Source organism: Bolinopsis microptera, chromosome 11, assembly GCF_026151205.1.
Source record: "Bolinopsis microptera isolate Bmic1 chromosome 11, MBARI_Bmic_1.0, whole genome shotgun sequence".
NCBI classification, from domain to species: domain Eukaryota; kingdom Metazoa; phylum Ctenophora; class Tentaculata; order Lobata; family Bolinopsidae; genus Bolinopsis; species Bolinopsis microptera.
The window spans coordinates 10665874-10692831 of NC_087082.1; the positions used below are offsets into that span (position 1 = coordinate 10665874).

At 38.7% G+C, this 26958-nt stretch overlaps 5 protein-coding genes across 7 annotated transcripts in view; 2 read left to right on the top strand and 3 right to left on the bottom strand.

Moving 5' to 3' along the window:
- The window catches only part of LOC134822797 (threonine--tRNA ligase 1, cytoplasmic-like), a 117286-nt gene that overhangs the window by 66611 nt on the left and 23717 nt on the right, over positions 1–26958 (top strand). The window lies entirely within an intron of this gene.
- The window catches only part of LOC134822807 (selenoprotein F-like), a 97923-nt gene that overhangs the window by 45701 nt on the left and 25264 nt on the right, over positions 1–26958 (top strand). The window contains exon 1 of one of the 2 annotated variants that reach the window (XM_063834073.1): positions 2346–2385. The exons of the other annotated variant lie outside the window; for it this stretch is intronic. Coding sequence (XP_063690143.1) covers positions 2384–2385 — 2 coding nt within the window. The 5' untranslated portion in view covers positions 2346–2383. Of the gene's footprint in view, positions 1–2345; positions 2386–26958 lie in introns of those variants that run through there. 2 annotated transcript variants of the gene reach the window in all.
- On the bottom strand, positions 12325–19811 carry LOC134823079 (uncharacterized; the record flags this gene model as incomplete). The annotated part of the gene is made up of 2 exons (XM_063834429.1): positions 12325–12903; positions 19758–19811. Coding segments are annotated over 2 exons (585 nt in total), but the record flags the coding sequence as incomplete, so codon positions are not given.
- On the bottom strand, positions 13997–16032 carry LOC134822953 (gamma-butyrobetaine dioxygenase-like). The gene is made up of 2 exons (XM_063834232.1): positions 15285–16032; positions 13997–14867 (listed from the first exon to the last, which is right to left on the bottom strand). Exons 1-2 carry the CDS (start codon positions 15975–15977, stop codon positions 14313–14315), a joined length of 1248 nt encoding a protein of 415 aa, XP_063690302.1. The 5' UTR covers positions 15978–16032; the 3' UTR covers positions 13997–14312.
- On the bottom strand, positions 21851–23701 carry LOC134823293 (gamma-butyrobetaine dioxygenase-like). Its single transcript, XM_063834706.1, has 2 exons — positions 22999–23701; positions 21851–22775 (listed from the first exon to the last, which is right to left on the bottom strand). The coding sequence occupies exons 1-2, from the start codon at positions 23692–23694 to the stop codon at positions 22221–22223; spliced, it is 1251 nt and encodes a 416-aa protein (XP_063690776.1). The 5' UTR covers positions 23695–23701; the 3' UTR covers positions 21851–22220.

Below are 26958 nucleotides of genomic sequence, written 5' to 3' on the forward strand. Positions count from 1 at the left end.
TTTACAACAATAGAAAAATAAGGCAGAAAACGGACACCATTTTTTCATAAAAATGTCGTACTTTAAAGTGGTTGTACGGTACGTACTTATAAAAAATCTCGTACCGTACGTACTTTAAGCCGGGTACGGTACGTACACCTCATCTTAAATCTCAACCACGAAGTAGAAAAGTTCCACATTGATGGTATCTGACATAATGGTATACCAATAATAAGTTCGCCATTTACCAATAATTCGAAAAGTTTGGGGCTTCTGCTATAACGATACACAAAAATATTCCTGGGCTAGATTTAGTACCTCATAGTAGTAAGAGAGGTCGGAATGCAGTGGCAGTCCCTCGGTGCCATATCCTGAGTTTTTAGGATTTGGCTTGTACGTTACCAGATCCACCGTCTCATACAACGTCTTCCGCATAGGACTAATCTTAAGACCCTTCTCTACGACGTCCAACATGCCCTCTTCAGCCGGTATACCTTTTAGGAACGCGATACCGTATCTCATGTAGTGGGTCAGGAACTCTGTGGTATTATCAACGTCTTTTATTACCCAGGAGTACTGCCCATATCCAAAAAATTTTTAATTTCCTACATTCTCTATTTTTTCGTTTTCTGTGGCCCGCTCGCTTCGCTCGCATAAAAAGTCTTTGTATTCGCGGGGTTCAAAGATTTTTCATGGCGGATTCCAGATTCTCAATTTTACTTTTTTAGGGCCCAGAATGCTTTTTAATAGATAATCCTAGGTTACTTTTGGGGGCGAAGCCCCCGAAAATTTTGGAAATTTAAACTAGATTTGGCCTCCTGGAACGAATCTGACAATGGAGAACGATTTTAGCATACTATTTTCTGATTTCAATTTTTATTGGGATAAATTGTCTGGATTCTAGAATCCCTAAACACTTGGCTTAACTAAAGCACGAAATAGGAGACAGCATGAAGTATCAAGAGTTTATAATTTTGGCAAAAATGTTTTCTCATCTACTACCATCACTTTCTGCTTTCAAGCTATAAACTAATACAGGGTTAAGAGAATTTGGAGAAGGAAGCAAGTATGAGACCAAATATTCAAGAAACAAGGAATTTAAATTTTCCAAAAATATAATAATGACTATTAGTATTTACTATTTAAATAAGATAGGAAACGCAACAAAGAATGCTTATGCATTATGCATGTTTAGACGTATTACATCAACTCATAATACTATATAATGTTCTTTGAACTCCTGACATAAAGTTATTACAATTGCATTGATGACCGTTCACAACATTACATGATTGATAATGCTATTATCAAAACTGGAATGGTAGTCTATATTGGGATTTGCAGAAGTTTTCTATAGCCGCCCCCATCCCCCATGGGTGGTTTTTAGAAAAGAGTGGTTTCTTGCCATTCTCGTAGCAACCTGTTGAACAAGCTTTTCACCCTCAGCAGAACATGGTGATGGGGCCATCAGCCTAATCTGGAGCTCTTTTTGCACTCTTCTGTAATCCCTATCTGTATTCTTATAACGTAAGTGTAATGCATCTATCAAAGATCCCTGACTCTCTGCAATGGCCTCACTTGTGGCGATAGTCAGAATCTTTAAGAATCCATGAAGTGTTCTCTGTGGAAAATCATCATAATGTTTGATCAATAGCACCCGGAGGATATGTTGAAAGTTGGAGGACTTGATTTGTGTCACAATCTTGTTTGTAACTTCGCACAGTTTTTCAACAGTATACACCACAGATTTGACTGGGCATTCGAACATGGCACCCAAGTGTTCAGGATTGTACGTACAGCTATGTGTATGGGGGGAAACCTGTGAAAGCAGCGTGTTCATGAGCCCAGCATATGACTGCAAGTGGTCGTTTTTTGTCATATATATAATCTACTCGCTTGCAAAAACCCGTCAATATTGCCGAGACAAAAAGTTTGAATCTTTTAAAAATATTCTCCTGGACAAGCGGCTTTGCATATACCGCATTGGACCTCGGATTTAGACTTGAACTTTGGACGATTCATGATTATTAGGAAGTTCAACAACCCAATGTAAGCAACAATAGCAAGCGGGCAGAGCGACTAATTAAAAAACTAGAAAAAGTCCAATTCTCACGCCCATTCTAGCATCATCGTACAGATTAGTTAAAACGCCCTGTTTTTCTGATATTTTCTCACGCCACACGAGTTTGGGCTGGGTGTGTGCAGTGTGATACACACATTGAAGACGTGATGTGTATATGCTACTGCTTGCCAATACAGATATCGGGTGACACTGTAGACATATCCGGTTTCATAGACTAGATAAGTAGATAGTAAATTGTTAATAAAGTAATAATTAAGTAAATAAATCAGTTTTAAACTAATTACAACACTACAAATCTATTACATTTATTGAGTTTAGGGAATGTGCTAAGTAACACCCCGTATGGGGAGTATGTACTGATAACCTCTCATCTCTGGGGCGAGACATGATGTACCTGCTCAGTGGGTCTGGGAGTTGGATGGAATGCATCCGGCACTTCTTGCGAAGTGTCGGCCCAAACCTTCGGGACTAGGTAAGAGTGTGTCTGTCTGTATTGAGCCCTAATGGTAGTCTTTCGGATGTTGTTATTATTGAAATTGTTTTCCAAATGACTCAATTACATCGTGAGTCTTCTTAATTGCAATGATTTATTTAAAACTAAACTTTTCAATATCTCATTACCATTCCTTTTCTGCCGTTTATTCTCGTTTCAGATAGGCACATCATGCCGCTGTGTGTACCGTCTGACCCCTTGGGCTGCTGTGCTTGTGCTGACTGTCGACCCCTGGAGATGTTCTCCTTCTACAATGGAACTTGATAAACTGAAAGACCTTATAGTTCCCCAACTGGGAAATCTCGCTAACGAAGAACTTAGAAAGGTGCAGAATACATTGGAGAACCTTCTCCAATATACCAACACGCTACTTGATTCTGCACCCTCTCCAGTACCCAAAATACAGGAATCATCGAGTCCATCACCCTCTTCCCCACCTTCTCCATCTCCGCTGCTCCTTCACTATAATCTTCGACATGACCCCCTTAGTGAGCCTCTGGTTGAGGAAGTCCTTGACCACGTCAAGAATATCAATTACAGCAGGTCTGGAACAAATTTAAGCCCAGATACCTTCCTGTACGGCAGCCAACGATACGCATACAATCGAAGATCTGCTGCCCTCTCACCAGTCTCTATCCAACCCAACACCATCATGGATAAACTGCTGAAGACTGTTAACTTAACACTAGGAACAGAGTATAACTCCATGTTAGTTAACAAGTACAGCTCATATGTGTGTTGCCTTCCTCCCCACAAGGATGATGAAGCAGGCCTCGATCCGGGTGCACCAATATCAACACTCTCGATTGGTGCAACTCGGAAAATGAACATTTCCCTTGACAAAAAAAAATCCGTCAAGTACCTTACTCTTACTCCCGGGAGCATATTCACGATGTTGCCTGGTTTCCAGCAATCTTTTTACCATGAAATACTTGCTGGAGACAAAGATGTACAGAAAGAAAGGGGAGTCCGTTACAGTGTCACCTTCCGACGTCTGCTCCCACCTAAAGAAGCCCCTCCTGCTATCCATTCTCCTCCCCCATCCTCCTCCCCTCCTCCCCCACAACCTTCTGCAGAACCGAATACCTCCCCTGCAACCAGCACCTCCAAAGATGCCACATACCCTGATACCTTTGTGTTTGGCAGCTCCCTCCTCAAGAGCTTGAAAACTGAAACACTTTCCAGGCGTGGAAAAATTTTTAAAGTTATCTCCCGGTCTGGAGCACACGCTTGTGACATTTATAACGAAGTTGAAAAGTCTGCCAAGCAATTTAATACATCTAATGTTTCCACTGTGTTCCTTCAAGTCGGGGGAAATGATGTTGAAAATTTGATTGTAGACTCTGACATAAAACGCATATTTGAAGACATTAATGACCTTATAATCCTAACAAAACAGGTATTTCCTGCAGCTAAGATTAATTTCTTTTCACTTGTCCCTAGGAAGGCAAGTTATCTTACACATATTAGAAATATGCATAAGTTTAATGATCTATTAAGTGAGATGTGTAAGAAAGAAAGTATAAGATTTGTTGACTTTTTCTCTTTTTTCCTTAAGAAGACACCTACTATGTGGCTTTTAGATTTTAATATGTTTAACAGGGATGGTATCCATCTTAATCCTGTTGGAACCAGTGTGTTAGCCAAAGTTCTTATTGGCGTTGCTAACCAACCTAGGTAGTCATCTTGTAACATGTTCAACTTATAGAATTCAGAGAATTCTTTCATTTTTAACGAGCATTATAGCTTAACAATGCTCTCATATTTGTTCCCATATTTATTAATTGACAATATTTTAATTCATTAACTTCTTGCTTCTTTAACAGAGTATAATCAGTACATATTTTCCAGTCTCCATCTAACTTTGAGTTTTCAACTAATTTATGGGAGTCACGTTTTTACAACACAGAACAGTGATTGGTCTATACTCTCCCAAAGTCAAATGCAATGCTAAATTAAATATAGATTCAATTACCACTATAGAGAAAAGTGCTATTTTAAAGATGATGTATGGAGTAGTGATTGTTGTATATGTGTATATGATCTGTCTGTTATTGGCGGGGGCCATTGAAACAGCAAGTGAATACTCAGACCAAACATTTCGTATGCATCGCTCGTACAAGATCGGACTACACCTGACCAATGACTGGGACTGCCTTATGAACAGTGCAAATCTTGTAGTCCTAATGATCATCTATTCAAAGAAACAAAATGGAATAGCCCTATGGATAGTGAAGTATGGTTGTCCCAGACGTTACTCTTCCGCTAAGTGTAGTGGACATCAGTTTCTAAGTAACATGTTCACCATCTGGACGACCATTCTGAACTTAGTTTTGCTTGTTATCTGCAATACAAGCATACTTAACCCAGGTCCAGTTGATAACAATAACCTCAGTCATCTAAAGGTAATGTACCAAAATTTGAGAGGGCTTGTCCCCTTTAGTGGCCTAGCATCTAAAAACATGCCGCTTGATGCTGGTAAACTACTAGAGCTCCAATCTAAGATCTATGAAGACAAGCCTGATGTTATTGTTCTGACTGAGACTTGGCTTTCAAAAGAGCACCTGGAAAATGAGATCCTCCCTGATAGCATCTACAAGATATATCGGAAGGATAGATCCAAAAGATCCCACCCCCCGGATCCTGATAACCCAAATAAGTTTCGAAGGAAGGAGGGTGGAGTCCTTATTGCAGTCAAGACTGGCATCAGTATTGAAAATGACAAGATTGATGTCAGCTCTAGGGCTGAAATGATCTCAGTCAGCCTAAAATCAAACAACACATACTACTGCATAACTGCCTGCTATAGAGTTGGCACCCTTGGTGAAAATAATTTTAATGAAATTGAGAAACACCTCAGAAATGTGGTAGGACGGAGAAAGTTTAAGGCCCACTTTGTAGTTGGGGACTTCAATCTACCTGAAGTTAACTGGTCAGACGGTGTGTCCCCCACACTTCTTGGTGGCCGTTTTATAGATCTGTTTAATGACCTAGGCTTAACACAAATGATAAACCAACCCACTCATGATAAAGGGAAGGTCCTCGATCTTCTCTTCTGTAATATGATAAGTGTTGTTGAAAATTTGGCGGTCCTGGGGAAAAATGAGATATGCTCCTCAGATCACTTTGGAATAACTTTTAGTGCTAAAATGAAGTTTAGAAAGAAGGTCATCAAACGAAAAATCTTAAATTACAAAAAAGCAGACTGGATCGGCCTGAACAATGATCTGAAATCAGTTAGATGGGATGATCACCTTAACTGTGATGCATCTAAACAGGATGGTTCCGTTTTAAGAAAATCCTGTTCCATCACATACACAACCGAATCCCAACTATTACGATATCAGATAAGGATCAGCCACCCTGGTTTGACTCTGACACTTATCAGCTGTGTCTCAAAAAAGAAAAACTACGAGTCAAATCTAAAAGATCATGCCTAGCTGAGGACTATGAAAAGTTCTCACAATGTAGAAAAGATTTCCAAAATTTGGTCGACCAAAAAATGATATCAAATTTGAATGATGATGATGATCCAGCTCTTATATCAAAGAAATTCTGGAAACATGTCAAATCGACATCAAAATCTACTCGCATACCAGGAACAGTAAACTATAACGGCAGATTTAGAAACAATCACTTAGACCAAGCTGAAATGTTCAATGAATATTTTGCTGCACAGTTTTCCGAAGCGAGTAACTATGATGTTGATATTGATTATAGTAATGACTCAGTAAACGACATTGAGTTCAGTACCAGCAGAATCCGAAAAATTCTAAAAGATGTCAATGTAAATAAAGCTGCTGGTCCAGATGGTATCCATGGCAAAATTTTAAAGAACTGTAGAGATAGTATTGCATACCCACTCTCGAGCCTTTTTAAAATCTCTTATAATATAGGTCAGATACCATCTGAATGGAAATTTGCTAACGTAGTACATGTGCATAAGAAAGGCCCCAAAACTTTAGTTGAAAATTATCGGCCAATCTCTCTCACAAGCCTTACAATGAAAATTTTTGAAAAAATAGTGAGAGACGAACTGTTGGCAAAATGCCAGCATAAAATACATGACAACCAGCATGGTTTTCTTCCTCAGAGGTCTTGTACTACACAAATGGTCGGGTATATAGACTGTCTTTCACTGTCTATTAACGATAATATCAGAACTGATGTGGTATACTTTGACTTTGCCAAGGCCTTTGACTCAGTTAACCATGATGTCATCCTAGAGAAATTAAAATCGGAATTTGAAATTGATGGTACACTGTTGAAGTTTATTATGAACTATCTCAAAGACCGCAAACAGTGTGTTATTATTGGGGGATCCCAATCAGAACAAAAGAATGTCCAATCAGGAGTTCCCCAAGGCTCCATTTTAGGACCTCTGTTTTTTGTACTCTTTATTAATGACATGTCAGAATGCGTAAGTGAAGGTACAAAAATTGCCCTGTACGCTGATGACACCAAAATATGGCGTAAAATTGTGGGCTGGAGGGACCATGAGATCCTACAAGCAGATATAGATGCCCTGCATTACTGGGCAGTAAGAAACAAAATGAAGTTTCACCCCAATAAATGTAAGGTACTCTCTATATCCAGCAAATTGAGCGAAAAAGGAATTTTGAGTTTTTTCCCCTTTCAGCTCTTTGTCTACACCCTAGATGGAACGGCACTAGACTTCGTCCAGAGTGAAAAAGACCTTGGGGTCTTTGTTAGAACAGACCTTAAGTGGGAGGAGAACATAGTCAACCTTTGTACGAAAGCTAGTTCTCGTCTAGGTCTAATGAAAAGAACTCTACGGTTTATTAACGACCGTAAACAAAAACGGGCATTCTATCTAGCGCTGGTTAGGAGCCTTTTCGAAAATTGCAGTGTTGTCTGGAGACCAACAAGTGTTGTCTTGAATAACAAAGTTGAAAACATTCAGCGCAGAGCAGTTAAGTGGATCCTTGGCGAACAGGATCATCACTATAATGACTTAGAATACTTGGCTCGATTAAGAGAGCTAGACATGTTGCCAATGGAGCTGAAGTTTGAATACACAGACTTACTATTATTCCATCAGATATACAATGGTCAATCTGTTCTGAAGCTCCCACCTTATTTAACCCCGATAACAACCAGTGAACAGGGTAGGTTGCGTTCAAACATAAGGCAACCCTCGAGATATAATGAAGTTGATACATCTCAAATGCCTGATATCAACCAGAGGCGACAGAACAGACACGACCACCTTTCCCTGAAGTGTACTGTGGAAGCAAAAGCTCACTCCTTTAAGAGAAGCTTCTTCTTCAGAACACACAGTGTCTGGAATGACCTACCAACTGACCTTAAAGAGATAAGTGATGCCGGAACTTTTAAGGCAAACCTGGCAAAACACTTTTGGGACAAATTGACAGACCCTGACTAAGTTAATGAGTGCAAATGATATTTATATGTGGGCCCCTGCCACTGATAGATCGGTCACGATACTGAATATAACAACTATAATATAAAAATAAATCTATTAAATAACATTTACGTTCTGTCGCCATGATTTGACCCTGGTGCAGTCCTCAGTTAATATACTTAATTGGATTACGCGAACTTTATATCCGACTGTAATCTTGCTTTTAAGCGCTGTGTGATGATACGCGCGCAAATTTTTGGCGCATTATGGGTCAAGTCATGGATACATTATGTATTTATTTTTATAATTCTAAATTTGCGTGTTTTAGATACATTTTGTGTGTTTAGATGGAGGTGGTGTTAGTGAGTCTGGGAGTAGAACTATTACTTGTAGTACGTATACCCCCAGAACTTGTACCACTTAACCATGCTTTTAGTATTTATACAATATGGACTACAACTTTTACCCAACAATTGCCTCATGATAATAATGTCGTATATTTTTAATTCTCTTTGCTGTATTGTATAATGTACTATTTGTAAAAGTTTCAAATCAAATCAATAATGACAACTATTTATGTCGTGTACGCGAAAATGCCCCAATAATTAGCATCTGCTTAGTGGTTACTTGATGCACAGATTTTGTAGCTAATAGCAACAAACTTTGGTCTGTGAAACGAAATTTGATAGACTGGATCAGTGGATCCCTGACTGAGGACATTTAAATAACAGTCCAGCAACTTTTAGTCTGCTCTTTCACTTAAATTCCTACTGAAATATTATCGAAAATTCTCAGAGTTGGCTCTCGAATTTCCTACTTTTTGTCAAAAATTTCCTACTTTTAAAAATTTCCTACATTCTTAGAATGCGAGAATGCGGGTTTTTGGATATGGGAGGAGTAGTCCCAAAGCTTGGAAACTTCCGCGTCTGGCTCCGCCCAGAATTTCTGTTCTGTGTTCTTTCTTCTCGTCAGATCTAGCAACTTTTCCATACGAGAGTGTATAGGATCGGGTCCGAAGTCTCCTCGCAGGGTTCGAGCAATAAGTCCCTCATGTCCATCACTCCACTTCAATCCAAGATAATGATCTGACATTCTACCAATCTCCACCACTTTGATTCCCGGGAACAAGCTTCCACTTAAAGGTAGACCCAGGCGCTGGTGGGTGTATTTCCCAAAACAGGCTTCACATCGGCACATATTCCTGGTCTCGGCGTGCAGAATATCCCTCCCGTCCAGCTGGATTCCCTTTTCCGTATATTTCACTGCATCACTGAGCAGTCTCGTCAACTGTGGTTTGAGTGAAGATGATGGTTTCAGCCGCGCTAGTCCGAATAACATTTTTCCTGGATCTGGTTACAAGTGATTTAGTTTTTAACTAGGAAAAAAATAGGAAAGAAATAAAATCCTTAATAGAAAAGGGCCAACTTTTTTATTAGGGTTTCTAAAAATTTTGGGGAAAAATTGGTCCAGTATATGTACATATTTTATCCTGTGACTCGGACCGAAAATTTTGGAAGGCAGGCCTCCTTTTTGTAGTACGAGCTCGGAAGCGGGAGCTACGTATCGGGAATGACTTGGGCCGAAAATTTTCTAATTCAATATTTTTCTGGAAACTACTTCAGTTCATGTTCATGCTACCCTGATCATTATGAGCTGAACAAATATTTTTTCGGTTTTCGAAGTCCACACCTACCCTTTGAATTTTGATATACGATTTTGGACTCGAGAGTTCCCCCTTGTAATGCGATCTCTGAAGACAGGCCTCCCCTTCGCAGTACGAGCTCGGAAGTGGGAGCTCGGAAGCGGGAGCTCTTCCTTCAGAGGTACGTATCGAGAATGACTGGGACAGAAAATTTTCGTCCAAATCTTTCAAAGTTTTTCTGGAGACTACTTTTGTTCATGTTTCATGCTACCCTGATAATTATGAGCCGAAAATATTTTTTCGGTTTTCTGAACTCCACACCTACCATTTGAATTTCGATATACGATTTTGGATTCGAGGGTTCCCCTTGTAATTGGAAAAGCGAGCGATCGATTTCATTCTCGGTCACATTTTGCATTTGCAGACAGTCATTCAAATTAATAACATTTCTTTTGTTTGGGAAAGAGACACGCTGGCAGCGGTCCATTCTACCCAATTATGGGTTTTGGTCAAATTAAAGGTCGAAATAACTAACATCCGGTGTAAAAACAACCGTCTGGGCTAATTTTAAAAGTACATCATAATATCTGAATAATGTACTTTTGAAAGCACGGGTTTAATAAATAATGTACTTTTAAAAGTACGGGTTTAATGAATAGTGTACTTCTGGAGGTACGTTAGTTAATTAAACAGAAACTCAAGGTCAGATAATAAAACTAAAAGCCCTTGTCAGAATGGATGAATAAAATTTAAACAATACCATACAAAATTTAACACTAAACAAATCATGACGGTAGGAACAGCTATACTTATAAACTACTATCATAATTCCATTTACCAATTTACTAGAATTTTACGAAAATCTTCAGGTTTTGTGCTTTTTACTCTAACTGATCATAAGGCTTAAAACAAAGCACACAAAGTGCAACGTCACACAATTCGCACTTAGCCAGAAGCGTTTCAAACCTTAAAGAATACCGAAAATGGTGAGAATGAGAAGAGAGTAGCAGAGGCTGAGACAATTCTAGAGGAACAGACGAGAGTAGCAGAAGCTGAGAGAGTTCTAGAGGAGCAGAAGAGAGTAGCAGAAGCTGAGAGAGTTCTAGAGGAACAGAAGAGAGTAGCAGAAGCTGAGAGAGTTCTAGAGGAACAGAAGAGAGTAGCAGAAGCTGAGCGTATTCTAGAGGAACAGAAGAGAGTAGCAGAAGCTGAGCGTATTCTAGAGGAACAGAAGAGAGTAGCAGAAGCTGAGCGTATTCTAGAGGAGCAGAAGAGAGTAGCAGAAGCTGAGCGTATACTAGAGGAACAGAAGAGAGTAGCAGAAGCTGAGCGTATTCTAGAGGAGCAGAAGAGAGTAGCAGGATCCGGTTTTGCTTGCCATGCAAGTTCACAGAGAGGTTCTCTTATCATTGGAATAATGAATTAGGAAGTTTATCAAGAATTGTGATGGACTTTGTATGACAAATAATCACTAAATACGATAATACTTATCTGATAATCACAGTTCTTGGCACAAATCGAGTTAATTAACTTAGATTTTGGGGGAATGAACTTGGAGAGTATATCGAAGTACTGTACGTGTTTTGAGAGGTTTTTGTTGATTGGAGCAGTTCCATTTGCTATACAGCTTATCACAGTGCTGACAAGCATGACCGCCGCCATTATACTCACTACAGTATTCCCCCCTATACTATTATACCCTCTTTACTGTTTTTCAGGCATTAAGACTCACCGAAAGTAGTTCAGCAGGCATATTTTAAGTTCAAAACATTCTAATTCAATGTCAAAGATATCATTTACAAAAGTAAATGATATTTCTTTGATTAAAAATGGAAAACGGTTCAAGACGGGAGTGATGAGGTGTAATAGTCGTGGTACAGGGTGTACGCACCTATGATCATGGAATGTGGTGCCTAATAATGACTTAATTATGCACGAGAAAGAACTGATTATGCGATTATGTTAAACTAGTGTAACCCGTGCCTACGGCCGGGACTACACTATCGCAGTTGAAATGCAAGAGTATACACCCGCATATTCTATTTGAAAACACGCATAACATTGTCGTATGAAAGTATGAACTATTTCTCTACAGACCAAACAGACCACCGCGCAATCAGTGCCCTCCACCCCTAATCAGCTTATAGTATTAATTGCGGCTAACCTTATCATGATTAATGTACCAACGCTACATAATATGCAGTAATGAAAGAGAGAGAGCGAAGAGGGGGAAAAAGTGAGCCATTTTATGTCACATTTGTGGTACAAAACCATCAATTAAACCACTTACCACCAGCCGATTTTTGTTTATTGGCTTCGCCAGAGTTTTGTCGGCACTATACCGAAAAAACCAGTCCCGTAACTTTAGCCGTTTTTTTAATAAAGCCGCTCGAAAATTTCCCGCACACACACACAGATTTATTGAGATTATTGTTTAAGACAATTGAAACAAATTAGTTTGAAAATAATTGAAGATAAACACCGCAAACGAATCAAAATAATTTTTTTTTTTTGTTTTTTGCTGTTTTTTCAATTTTTGATCCTTTTTTAAAGTAAAAAATATTCCAATTGTTCTCTAATGTTTTTGAGTGAAAAATCAATTAACCAATAACTAGTCGTGTTGAATTAACTTACGTCAGAGACTTCTATTTCCGTAGATAACGGAAAATGATTGATCCGAAGCAAACAAATTAATATTCAAATAACAAATAAAGATGAAACAATCAATTTTTTTGTATTTTAGTTTTTGTCCCTGTGAATGGTCTTCCAAATTACAATTTTCTCAAAGATCAGCAATCCGTTGACTTAGTCTTCACAACATCCTGGACCGGTCCCCTCCGCAAACTGCATACCCTTTCCTTAACAAACTCTCTGAAGCTCGTGATGGTAGCGTAGTAAATAATGGGGTTAGCGCTGTTGTTCAGGAACTTCAGCATCATTCCATATCTGTACAATTTGGAGTAGAGAAAGTCCTCGTGTTTATCCTCGCCTGCTGCCTCGATAATCCACTTCTCTGCAACGAAGTACACTCCAACTGGTGCATAGGAGACACAGAAGACCAGAGACACAGTCAACATTGTTATGACTGCTTGCTTGTGGATTCCCACCATCTTATGTGTGTAAACCAGGAGCCAGATGGCCGTTACAATTACAATAATGTTTGGTATTAGCAGAAATATGAAAATGCTCAGAGGGTCCAACCACTCCCATTCGTCAAGCGTGTGGAGATACGCGCACCGGTATGACCTGTAATCGAAATAGACCGTTCGGCACATCACAGCATAATGCAGTGGGTAGATATTGGCTCCGTGTTTTAAGTACTGTTCGGAAATACCAATAGCTCCAGTCGATGCCGAGGACTCCTCCACAGTTAACATCATTCTACTGACTCGTCTTAATTTCATGATGCTCGCTGAATCAGCTGGTCCCGCTGCTGCCGTAATTTTTCACATTGACTCAACTATCCGTTAGTAACTCCATTCTTTGTTCACTGTCATCTTCTAAATTTTAAAATTGAGTGTGTCTTTGAATGACAATCTTGAATTAGTAATCTGTAATAGTATATATATTGAGAAAGGAAAAGTCTAGAAAAATATACGGAAAAAACATGATGTATTAATAAAGAGAACATTTTAATATTTACACCCCTTACCTGAGCCGGGGCCGCTGGGATGGACTTATTTATATCGTATACAAACGAAAAAGAACGAAATTGGGAGGAGAAATAACCGACACTTAGGATGCTGAAAGAATGAGTACCTCTGAAGGTGGCACGGTGTCATGTAAATCGTTAGAGAACGTCTGCAGAAGAACAGCAGAATTTTCTAGAACCGAGCAAAAGAGGAGGCACCTAGACACTAAAAGCCAAAGACCTACATAACAGCCTACAAAAGCTACAATGATACAGTTACCTCAGCCACAGCTACAACAACAACAAACGACGTTATACCTTTATACATGCGAATAAAAAATACTACAAAAGTCATAGTCTTCAGAAAATTGGCGCGGTAGCAGCGGTGCAGGACTAGTATTCTTTTGATAAGAGTACCAATAACACTACCTGCAGGAAACGGAGTCACGTGACATGAATATAGACACAATTTAGATTCTATCTAAATAAATAGACGATATTTAATATTTATTATGTAGATAATAATATCATCTCTAGTCTCATTCTGTGAGCAAGCTGAATATCGCTAAACGCAGCTCACGTCTGAGTATCGATTTAAATACTGGCCGCTTAACTTATTCCATCTCACACCCTCGAGAAGAGGGCGTGCTTATGGAAATTTAAATTTAACGTCCCGTTAGAAATAGACCCGTTTCAGGTTATTTCGGCCACACTGACCTCCGCCGATTACAATTTACAAATAGGCGTTTTTGAGGTCTTCCATAAAAGTCAAACCCAGTATTCATCTCTCTTCAAATTGTGTAATTTAATTAAAATTATAATTATACATTGTTATACATTGTTATACATTGTTATACATTGTTATACATTGTTATACATTGTTATACATTGTTATACATTGTTATACATTGTTATACATTGTTATACATTGTTATACATTGATCTCGATTACATCTAAACGCTGGATAACTATTTACAATATCATGCAATTTAGTCTTACTCAATGCTAATCAAGCTCAATGATAAAGTTGTGACAAGCCAAGTGTGCTGCTGATGCCTGTAAACAGTTTAAGCTGCAATTATTAAATCGCTGGCTCTTCAGTGTTGGTCAACCTCTAAGAATAATGGGATTCCTTTTTCTGGTGAGAGGACTCTGTTGACCATATGCTGCCAGTCGAGGTATGCAGTACCAACTACCCTCTCTTGTTCGGGAGCTGTCTTTCTGAACGCCCTTCGAGCGTGGTAGACTCTCCAATTATCCGTGATGACAACCTCTCCCGCGTTCAGTCTCTTTGTTGCCCACCTACTAGGATCCTCCACTATTCCTCTGTAGTACGTGTACGCTTCCCACCACTTCTCTCTGGTTCCCGTGTCCGTGAAACGGGTAAACATGGCCGAATCCAGGCAGAACGGATGATCAACGGTCTGCATAATATCTTGCCCCAGCATGTTGAACACATTCTGGTGACTCATCTGGAATATTCCTGTCCCTGGTGGCGTGTACCTGTAGGTCACTGGAACAGTTTTCAACACTTCCAGAAGGTCGGGCCTCTCTTCTGACATTTTTCTGAACGCTGAGAAGGAGTCTGTCCAAATACCCTCGCCACCTTCAACTGTGTTCTCCATAACGTGGAAGAACTGCATGTGTGGAGTCTGAAGAGGATAACTTTTAGACATATTTTTAATTTTTGTTATATTTGCCCTACCAAATTTTCTCTCTCTCTCTCTCTCTCTCTCTCTCTCTCTCTCTCTCTCTCTCTCTCTCTCTCTCTCTCTCTCTCTCTCTCTCTCTCTCTCTCTCTCTCTCTCTCTCTCTCTCCCTCTTGTTATATTTGCCCTACCAAATTGTATCTCTCTCTCTCTCTCTCTCTCTCTCTCTCTCTCTCTCTCTCTCTCTCTCTCTCTCTCTCTCTCTCTCTCTCTCTCTCTCTCTATATATATATATATCTCTGTCTCTCTCTGTCTCTCTCATCAATAGCCAGTGAACATAAAAATCTTCCAGAATCTCAACCCTACCAGAATAATATGATTTTTTTATTCACATCCGTTACAAAATTATTGAGTAAATACCTGATAATAGTAAGGTAGGTCGAGGTGGAGCCCCAGATGCCCGCTGCTGTATGCTAAATTGTTAGCGTCCGGTTTGAAGCTCACGATATCTACTGTGTCGTAAAACGTGGTCCGCATAGGTCTCATTTTAAGACCATCCTCTACGACGTCCAACATGCCCTTTTCAGCCGGTATACCTTTCAGGAACGCGATACCGTATCTCATGTAGTGGGTCAGGAACTCTCTGGTGTTATCAACGTCCTTTATTACCCAGGAGTAATCCCAAGGTTTTGTAACTTCCGCGTCTGTTTCAGCCCAGAATTTCTGTTCTGAGTTCTTCCTCCTCGTGAGATTTAGCAACTTATCCATACGAGAGTGTATGGGGTTAGGTCCGTAGTCTCCCCTCAAGGTCCGCGCAATTAGTCCCTCATGTCCATCACTCCACTTCAATCCAAGATAATGCTTTGACATTCTACCAATCTCCTCCACTTTGATTCCCGGGGACAAGCTCCCACTTAAAGGTAGATCCAGGCGCTGGTGGGCGATTTTCCCAAAACAGGCTTCGCATTTGCACATGTGACGGGTCTCAATATGCAGCAAGTCTCTTCCGTCAAAACTTATTCCCTTTTCCGTAACCACTGCATCACTGATGAGTCTTGTCAACTGTGGTTGGAGGGTAGAGTGTGATCTCAGCCGCGCTAATCGTGATAACATTCTGCCTGGATTAAGTTACTAGGATGAGCGCTAAATTTATTTTAATTTTGTAATCACTTGTTTTTTATGATTATCATAATTGTTATTGCTAACAATAAATACAAATATTGGAAACTTTCGCGGGGTTGATGATAAAGTGGCTGATTGGACTGCTTGCCAACCCGAGTCAGAAGGTATTAAATTCGATCCCCACCATGTACCTTCAATATTAAAGTAAGGGGTGTAAGGGGTACAAAAGAAACTCGTGGTTAAAATCGGATATATAAACTGTATCAAGAGTAATACAGTAAGAAATCCGTACCAAAGAAAGAGTCCCGACAGTCTCCCTGACTCCCTCTAAATACTCCTATTCACGTGACACGTATGCTGGTCACGTGATAAGATCTTAAACTAATATCAACTAAATATTATTATCGGCCAGGTAGCGCAGTTGGTTAGAACGCCAGCGTTGCAATCGTGAGGTTGCGGGTTCAAATCCCACTGTCTGCCTGGTCGTGGGGTGACCGTCGTTGACGTTCAGCTAAGGATCCTAAGTGGTCTATGCAGCCCCCCGGTCTACTCAGCCGAATACTCGAGAAATCGGGTGTGAGGGTTAAATGAGGAGCTGCACATTGCAGCAAAGTCTCGGGCGAAGAAAGTATGATACACACTACCTTAACCGTCACTGGCTAAAAACAAATCCTTCGGCTTCCTGTAATTGGCTGGTTGCACTTGTGTAACAATGTGGCTGTTGGAATACTCCGAAGTAAAATAAGTGTCTAGATAAAATAGGGTACAACTCAACATGTCAATCTGTAGAGTAAACAAAAGAGGTGACAAATAAGCCTAATTAAGGAAAGTGAGGTGGAAACAGCCTGCTAACCGTGAGTAATCAGGTTAATAACAAAAGGTCAATAACCACAAAGGATTAGGAAGAAGAACTAGTAGTCTAAAATGACGTGTACACTCGTGAAAGGAGAGTACAACAATATCTGGGATGATACTTTAGTTCGGTCGGTCAACCAATAGTTCAACCCAAAGATTAAGGCTTATTCCCCTCGTTTATAAATGCTAGACGTAAGAAATACATAAATGCTACTTTTAATAAGTGCTTATTCCTGAAGTCTGAACTTGTATAAGAAAATACCATGAAAACAACGATTTCAAGGAAACGACAATTTTATTTAGTATTAATTATCAATATATTATATAATATATCAGAGGCAGGCTACGCATCCTCATACTGTTATATTATATACAGGATGGGCCAAAAGTCAGTACCCATACGTTGGCCTTTATAGCTCAGTCACTGAGTGCCCAATTGAAATAATTATTTCTGGTTTAACTTAGTACCACCACTGGTTCGAGGAATTTGTCAACTCGAAAAATATTCGTGTTCATTTTTTTCAAATGAAGATTCGTTTTCTCATTTATTTGATAATTTGGATAGTAGAATTGTGTTTGGCCATTCGAATTACGTTTGTCCTGAAAAATTAGAGTTATAGCTTCTCAGATGACCGAGACAGTGATGCACGCCGCCGCCGGACGCCGCCGCGCCGGCATATTTTCACACGCCGCCACGCCGATACCTCTCAAGTCGGCGTGGCGTGAAAGGAAATAGAAAGAGTATGGAGCCAGTCGGGGTTGATTTTAAACTTTAGGAGATCCAAATTGTCCAACGACAATGTTAAGAATTTGATTTTTCTTAAATATAATTGTAAAAACCACCAAATATAATTGTAAAAATCACACTTATTACATCATTATTTCATGCACGCACGTACGCCACAATTTTTGTGGGCCTGGAAATTCAAACCTAAATTTTGACAAAATTATGTTCCACGCCGCCGAACGCCGCCACGCCGGGCCATTTTGGGCACGCCGCCGCCGGTTGGCGAAAAATGAACCGGCGTGCATCACTGGACCGAGATACGAAGCATAACGAGTTTATTCATTACATGTGATCAGGTGATTGGCTTACCTAATCATGTGATAAGGTGACCCCGTTAACTACCCCGTTAAACATTATGGGAATCGTTAAGGCTGCCCAATTAAGGTGTCGTATCACGGTGTCACATAATCACCCAATCAATTTTGCTAAAGAGATACACAAATCGCTTGATAACTTCGTCATTTCTAATCAGGTGCAAAATGTAATAATCTACCGTCTCAAAAACGATTAGGCGTCCAACATGTTCAGAGAGAACAATATAGGTGTTTTAATATTGAATGGGCGTGGTCTAAAATATTACAATTTTCAAATTTTGGCGACGGAATCCTCGAACAAGTAGGTACACTGTACAGTATGCCATCTGCAAAGCAACAACCCTCAAAAATAAAAGACAGGCGGAGGTATAAGACCCAACGTATGGATACTGACTTTTGGCCCACCCTGTATATATCCTCTCGTGGGCCATATATCCTCTCGTGGGCCATCTAGGTCAAGCCTCTCTTTTTAAAAATTATATTTTTTATAGAACTTTTAGGTTTGATGTCTTAAGGGACTTGGATTGTGGTTAGAAGTCATATACCTTTTACAAGAATACTTGGAGAATAATCCAGGGTGATACGGGATCGTGCAGACTGTGAAGATTATTTCTCCTCAATTCTTGATTGGATAATTAATGTTTAGTATTAATGCAAACTTGGACGTTTATGCTTCAAGTCCCTTTGTCGAAAAACTAATTTTTAATTAATCTCAGGAGTAAACTTTATTCAGCAATCATCATCTGATCAAAAATTTAGAAATCGAGATAATAATTTAAACGTTTCATCAAGCGATTAAAAATGATCTGAGAAAATTGATCCAGCCCGTAGTAAAATCATAAGTATTTGACTTTGAATAGCCCGTAGTTGAGCCGCTGCAACTAGATAACTTCAATTTACCAATTTAAGAATGTTACTTTACCGGTCTTATAAACTTCAGTAAACTCGATCGGCAACCAAAATCTAATCATAAACCCACGATACATGTTTATTCATAGCTTTATAGCATTAATAAGTAACATTCTTGTGCACACCTTATTCCGGAAACCCTCTTAGGGTTCCTTGACCTTAAACAATAAGTCAATCAAGATGACATACCAATGATGGGAGATTACAGTTAAAAATTTTGGCTATCCTTGCACTCCAGAGATTGCAACAAGCGAAATACTTGGAAAAATGGAGAAATGTAGTTTTTAGGAAAAAATATTACATTACTAAGAGGAAAGGTATGAAACTGAACTAGGTAAACCACACTACCTTATCGGACCTTATTTGGACGGACATTAATTGAACGCTAGAGGCCTTAACGTTCATCTCAATGTCCGTTCAAATAAAGTCCGTTCATTTAAGGTCCGTCCAAGTTAAAGTCCGTTGCATTTTTTTTTTAATTCGAACTTCTTGTCCAGAATATGACAACTATGAAAACTTTATTGTGCCGTAAGTTAACGACGGAAAGGTTCTCCTTGGTCTGCCGGAGGCACAGAAAACTCTACTAGTATATATGATGTTTTCAAGGGGCACTTTGCGGAAAAAGTCAACGAAATTATGGCACTCAACAACATAGTTCATGAGCTAGTCCCCGCCAACATTACAAACTTGTTCCAGCCTCTACATATATTACGGTAAATCGTGTTGCCAAGGACATAGTCTATTAGACGAGACTAAAGAGTTTCTCGAATATAAAATTGATTTATAGATTGCAACGGCCCTTAAGCGCTTGGTACATCGACTTTAATTCTATTTTAAGTCTATATGATTATCTGCACCCGGGAATTTAAAACTGCAAAATCTTGCAGCTTCGGGAAATTAAATTACCACAATGATAATCAAACACAGTATCAAGAACGATTCAAATAATACGGTTTTAAATGCATATTAGGGCCTGCAAGCAGCTCTTGTGAAATAAGTGTAGTTCGAAAAAGGGATGCATATTGTATTCTCTCGGAAAAATTTTAGGAAATTTGCTTCCAGAATTGAAATCTAGCAATTTGAAATGATAAATACAGCAAGATTTTATTGTGCCGATTTAACTATTCAAGGGTTAAAGATAAGTCCTGCAAACTTTGAAAAATATGCTTACAGTAATAGATCTCACTCTCAAAGATGGTGCCACATGCAAGTAAGGAGAATCTGGAACAATTTTTGGAAAATTTGTTTTTTTAAGGAATGAATTCTAGCAATGAGGAATGTAAATTTGGGCTACAAGTGGCAAACTGTGTCCTGCTAATTTACTTGAAAATACTGAACACGGCATAAAAGAGTAATCAGCAATGTTATCTGAATTTTATAAATGGCAACTATCGTGCAGGTAGACAGGATAGGCCAAATGAGGCCAAAAAAGTTGGCCCCTTTTCGCCCCTTGTCAGATTTTATGGAGGGGGCGGTCGCCCACCCCCCCCCCCCCCCCCCCCCCTTCCTACACCCCTGTCTCCAACTACAAATATTGGTGATTTTAGTATTTCCCGAACGAAAATTTTTTTCTGAATAGCATTCTTCTCCATGTTTCAAGCGATTTGATCACTTTCGGCGGAGAAGCATATTTTCGAAATTTTCCCGTAAGTCTCGAAAAAAAATTCAACGTTTTTCTAAAAACTACATTTCTCCATGTTTCCTGCTATTTCGATCATTTTAGCCAATCAAAATCTTTTTCATTTTTAATTTTGGTAATTAGCTTATTGGTAATTATCCAATTAACTGATTGTCTGACGAAAAAATTTGACTAATGTGACTGACTAATGGAAACGAGCTCTTTTGGCAGAACTAAATTTTTATTTATCTGACCTTCAAAGCCAATCAAAATCTTTTTCATTTTTGGTAATTAGCTTATTGGTAATTATCCAATTAACTGATTGTCTGACGAAAAAATTTGACTAATGTGACTGACTAATGGGAACGAGCTCTTTTGACAGAAATACATTTTTATTTATCTGGTCTTCAAATCCTTTATGTCAATTAAGATGGTTCTCATTAGCTAAGAGATGACATATCTAATTCTAAGCGACCACCTATTAACCCATCTTATGATACACTCAGTATCTCAAAATTAAAATAAGATAGGATAAAATAAAACAAAAATCAATAAACGCGATGGGAAATAAATCCAAGAAATTTAGTGTTGACTTGCAACTCGTTTAAGAATTTTATTATGTTTGGGGACCGGTTTTTGGTACACCGGCCAATGTTTACAAAATCATTATATGATACATAACAATATAATTTTATTTAATATGCGTGAATATGATAATTGAAAACATTTATATATGTTAAATGTTATTAGAAGTATTACAGGTTATATATTATGAATATCATCATTACCAAAATTGAAAACCAGATTCGAAAGAGTCAAATTCTAAATCATCCATATTATCTATAATTCGTCAGTTTTATCTGAGGTCTTTCTCGATCCGATAATGCACAATATAACTATTTCCGGGAATTATATGCACTTAAACTCGTCGACACCGTGAGCTGATAATTTGAAGATTTTTCCCGCAAGGAACCGAAGGTATTATGAGCACATACTGCGAGTCACCTCAGACTGGCTGGCGGGAAGTTTCAAAACAAATAACAGTGGCGCACTATATCATATGTATATCTTACTATACACACTATATTGTATCATGCGAACGTATCACATTACACATCTTACACGAGCCCCCGTCAATAGTTATAACAAAGGGGGGGGGGGGGGGGGGGGGGTAACATTTTTTTTGTTTAGGTAAAAGTAGTTTTTTTGAAAAAACGAAAATAAAATAAACTAAAAACCAACAAATAATACCTTCGCTTCTTCGGGCCGCAAATTTCCTCCAGCAAGCCCTCAAAAGCGAAGGTATTATTGTATTATAATTAATTTCCTAATTCAAAAATATAATTTACACCGAATGTTTTTACGAAAGTTTTTACGTTGACGTTGAGCCCAATAAGATGCACATTTGAATTAAGTTAAGCTTTATATTATTATCTATTTTACTTTATATTATTATTTATTGCAGATGTTCAGGTTATTAAACCTACTAAACTAGTTAGTTTGGATCCTGTATATCTTGATAGAATTAGTTAATTACTGGTCTGGTATCTCTTTGAATTATAATCTTAAGTCTCGTCAAATAAAGTAGTGTTATAAAGATTAAATATTCTGGTAACTCCATATAATGACGTTTAATAGCTCGGAAGTAAAAATAGAAACCCTCGAAGATGAAGACAATATTATAACTCGATTGTTTAGTTTGTAGTCCGTGCTAATGGATAGCCGCGAGTGTTAATTGAATTGCTGACTCCTCAATGTTGATCTATCTCTAAGAATATTGAGTTTTTCTTGTCCGGGGAGAGGATCCTGTTGACCATAATCTGCCAATCCATGTAAGAAGTAGCAACTATCCTATCTTGTTCGGGAGCTGTCTTTTTGAACATCCTTCGAGCGTGGTAGACTCTCCAATTATCAGTGATTACAAACTCTCCCGAATTCAATCTTTTTGTGTAGTGCCTACTAGGATCCTCCACTAGTCCTCTGTAGTACGTGTACGCTTCCCAAAACTTCTCTCTGGTTCCCGTGTCCGTGAAACGGGTGAACATGGCCGAATCCAGGTTGAACGGTTGATCAACCGTTTGCCAAATGTCCTTCCCGAGCATATTCACCACACAGTGGTGAGTTATCTGGAATATTCCTGTTCCTGGTGGCGTGTATCTGTAGGTCACTGGAACAGTTTTCAGCACTTCCAGAAGGTCGGGTCTTTTCTCTGACATCTCTTTGATCGCTGAGAATGAATCTACCCAGAAACTCTCGCCACCCTCAACAGTGTTCTTCACACAGTGGAAAAACTGCACGTGCGGTGTCTGAAAATATGATTGGAAAAGTAATCTTACAGACCTCACAAAATAGCCCGTTTCCTCTTACCACCGTTTTTATTTATCTCAGCCATGAAGTAGAAAAGTTCCACATTAATGGTATCTGACATAATAGTATACCAATAATAAGTTCGCCATTTACCAATTATTAAATTCGAAAAGTTTGGGGTTATGCTATGACGATACACAATTCATGGGCTAGATTTATTACCTGATAAAAATAGGAGAGGTCAAGGTGAAGTGCAAGTTCATCGGCGCCATATCCTGAGTTGATAGGGTTTGGCTTGTACTTTACCAGATCCACCGTCTTAAACACAGTCCTCCGCAAAGGACTCATCTTTAGACCCTCCTCTACGACGTCCAACATGCCCTCTTCAGCCGGTATTCCTGTCAGAAACACTATACCATATCTCATGTAGTGGGTCAGGAACTCTCTGGTGTTATCAACGTCCTTTATTACCCAGGAGTAATCCCACAGCTTGGAAACTTCTGCGTCTGGCTCCGCCCAGAATTTCTGTTCTACGTTTTTCCTTCTTGTCAGTTCTTGCAACTTTTCCATACGAGAGTGTATGGGGTTAGGTCCGTAGTCTCCCCTCAAGGTCCGCGCAATTAGTCCTTCATGTCCATCACTCCACTTCAATCCAAGATAATGCTCTGACATTCTACCAATCTCATCCACTTTGATTCCCGGGGACAAGCTCCCACTTAAAGGTAGATCCAGGCGTGAGTGGGCGTGTTTCCCAAAACAGGCTTCACATCGGCACATATGACGGGTCTCGATGTGCAGCAAGTCCCTCCCGTCCAGCTGGATTCCTTTTTCCGTATACTTCACAGCATCACTGAGCAGTCTCGTCAACTGTGGTTTGAGTAAAGATGATGGTTTCAGCCGCGCTAGTCCGAATAACATTTTTCCTGGATCTGGTTACAAGTGATTTAGTTTTTTAATTAGGAAAAAAATAGAAAAGTAGTTATGGAGCAGTCTTGTCAACGTGGGATTGACTGAGATGACTTGTTGCCAATTTTGTATCTCACAGAAACACCACATTTTCCACTTTTTCCACCTTTCTTGTTTGTCCAATATCTTTAGTTGTGAACAGTATATTGTAGAAGGTTGCAAATTAATTGAGGTTGTGTAACTTATACAACTTTTGTACAAAAAATGTTTACGTCAGACAATCATTTAATTGGATAATTACCAAAAATATTAAAAATGTTTATTGGCTCAAAATGAAATAGCTGGAAACATGGAGAAATGTAGTTTTTAGGAAAAAATATTACATTACTAAGAGGAAAGGTATGAAACTGAACAAGGTAAACCACACTATATAATCTAGTTTCATGATTAATTACAGCACAGCCTTTAAATCAATTCAACTTAAAGAAACTGCACCCAAGGCTCATTCAAGATCAAACCGATAACCTGCTGTACTGTCATTTTATTGATTTCAATGATTAATCAGTTGGGTTAAGATCATCACATTTGTAAGTGAATAAAACCTCTCTACACCGTCAATCGGTGTAGAGAACCATGGGTGTAGGAATGATTTTCTTCGTGAGGGGGCCAAAATCTTATGGTTTTTCAAATTTAGCACACGCTTTGGCCACAGCCTGAATTTCAGAACAGCAAAACGTGTAAAAGGCCTAGCAATTTGGCAATATAGATCATTTTCAAACACAGTATCAAGAACGATTAAAATAATACGATTTTAAATGCATATTAGGGCCTGCAAGCAGCTCTTGTGAAATAAGTGTAGTTCGAAAAAGGGATGCATATTGTATTCTCTCGGAAAACTTTTAGGAAATTTGCTTCCAGAATTGAAATCTAGCAATTTGAAATGATAAATACAGCAAGATTTTATTGTGCCGATTTAACTATTCAAGGGTCAAAGAAAAGTCCTGCAAACTTTGAAAAATATGCTTACAGTAATAGATCTCACTCTCAAAGATGGTGCCACATGCAAGTAAGGAGAATCTGGAACAATTTTTGGAAAATTTGTTTTTTTAAGGAATGAATTCTAGCAATGAGGAATGTAAATTTGGGCTACAAGTGGCAAACTGTGTCCTGCTAATTTACTTGAAAATACTGAACACGGCATAAAAGAGTAATCAGCAATGTTATCTGAATTTTATAAATGGCAACTATCGTGCAGGTAGACAGGATAGGCCAAATGAGGCCCCTTTTCGCCCCTTGTCAGATTTTATTGAGGGGGGCGGTCGCCCCCCCCCCCCCCCCCTCTTCCTACACCCCTGTCTCCAACTACAAATATTGGTGATTTTAGTATTTCCAATAAGTCTCGAAAAAAAATTCAACGTTTTTCTAAAAACTACATTTCTCCATGTTTCCTGCTATTTCGATCATTTTAGCCAATCAAAATAGTTTTCATTTTTGGTAATTAGCTATTTGACTAATGTGACTGACTAATGGGAACGAGCTCTTTTGGTAGAAATAAATTTGTATTTATCTGGTCTTCAAATCCTTTATGTCAATTAAGATGGTTCTCATTAGCTAAGAGATGAAATATCTAATTCTAAGCGACCACCTATTAACCCATCTTATGATACACTCAGTATCTCAAAAATAAAATAAGATACCTTATCGGACCTTATTTGGACGGACATTAATTGAACGCTGGAGGCCTTAACGTTCATCTAATGTCCGTCCAAGTTAAAGTCCGTTGAATTTTATTCAAAAATTCGAACTTTTTGTCCAGAATATGACAACTATGAGAACTTTATTGTGCTGTAAGTTAACGAGGGAAAGGTTCTCCTTATGGTCTGCCCGAGGCACAGAAAACTCTACTAGTATATGATGTTTTCAAGGGGCACTTTGCGGAAAAAGTCAACGAAATTATGGCACTCAACAACATAGTTCATGAGCTAGTCCCAGCCAACATTACAAACTTGTTCCAGCCTCTACTTATATTACGGTAAATATTACTATAAGACGAGAATAAAGAGTTTCTCGAATATAAAATTGATTTATAGATTGCAACGGCCCTTAAACGCTTGGTACATCGACTTTAATTCTATTTTAAGTCTATATAATTATCTGCACCGGGAATTAAAAACTGCAAAATCTTGCAGCTTCGGGAAATTAAATTACCACAATGATATCAGAGTTCAGACTACGCAATATGTAAGTCAACGAAAATAAATCCCATGGAAAAAGCGCTCTTGATGAATCGCTAATGTCAATGAGAGCGGGAACTGGAAAAAAGGACGGTCAAGCGAAACCCTTGCAAATCTTATCGAAGATATTCCCTCTAAGAGTTACTCCCAAGCTCCCACACTGTAATACACTAAATCATGTCGAGTCCTAAATAATGGTGATCAGTGCAGACCAAACAGCAAAGCCAAAAAGGAAAAAAATTGGGGACCCCCAACCCATGTAGGCGTAGCTGAGACACCTCACAGCAAGTATACCAAAGTGGCTCTTGCTTGGTTCAGCTAGGCCTGATGGAGTTCTCTTCCAATTATTCAATTAAAGAATTAAACAGTTGAAGCAGCCCACAAGTGAGCCAGAAAGAAAATTAACTTGTTTTATTCCAGCTGTTGTGAGCCTAATGATCATTGTGAAAGTCTGAAAATAGAGATCAAGTTTCTAGCTGACTCGTTGAAACTAAAAAGAAGTTGAAACTGGGATAAAAAACATTACACGAACGCCCAAAAAGATGAACCAATTGATATGAGCAACGTTTAAAATTGAACAGCGTTTTAACGTTGTATTTAATTTTAGATTGTGAATGAAAAGTTCTTAAAAGTTTTATAGGCCAACGTTGGTTAATTTTAAAGGTTAATTTTTAACGTTGAACTATTTCATGCACAAAAACCCATTTGATGAAGATGATATGCGATATTAAACACTGATCATGTACATTGTACACATCTTTTAACATTTTTACTGCTTAACGACTGCTTTTCTTACTTACTGTATAAAAAATGGATTTAAAAATCATTTTCTGGAATAAAAAACTTTTTAAAAAATGAAAAAAATTCGGATTTTTGATGGTTCTGAGTGCCTTCTAGCGTTCATATTAATGTCTGTTCATAATTATGTCCGTTCATTTAATGTCCGTCCAAATAAGGTCCGATAAGGTAGGATAAAATAAAACAACAATCAATAAACGCTACGGGAAATAAATCCAAGAAATTTAGTGTTGACTTGCAACTC

What these genes read in the sequence shown, in the direction of transcription:
- LOC134822953 (XM_063834232.1), bottom strand. Translation starts at nt 15,977, where the DNA reads ATGTTATCACGATTAGCGCGGCTGAGATCACACTCTACCCTCCAACCA. An exon ending in ACCTACCTTACTATTATCAG is followed by an intron (nt 14,868 to 15,284) that starts GTATTTACTCAA and finishes TATCCTCTTCAG; the next exon opens with ACTCCACACATGCAGTTCTT.
- LOC134823293 (XM_063834706.1), bottom strand. Translation starts at nt 23,694, where the DNA reads ATGTTATTCGGACTAGCGCGGCTGAAACCATCATCTTTACTCAAACCA. An exon ending in ACCTCTCCTATTTTTATCAG is followed by an intron (nt 22,776 to 22,998) that starts GTAATAAATCTA and finishes TCATATTTTCAG; the next exon opens with ACACCGCACGTGCAGTTTTT.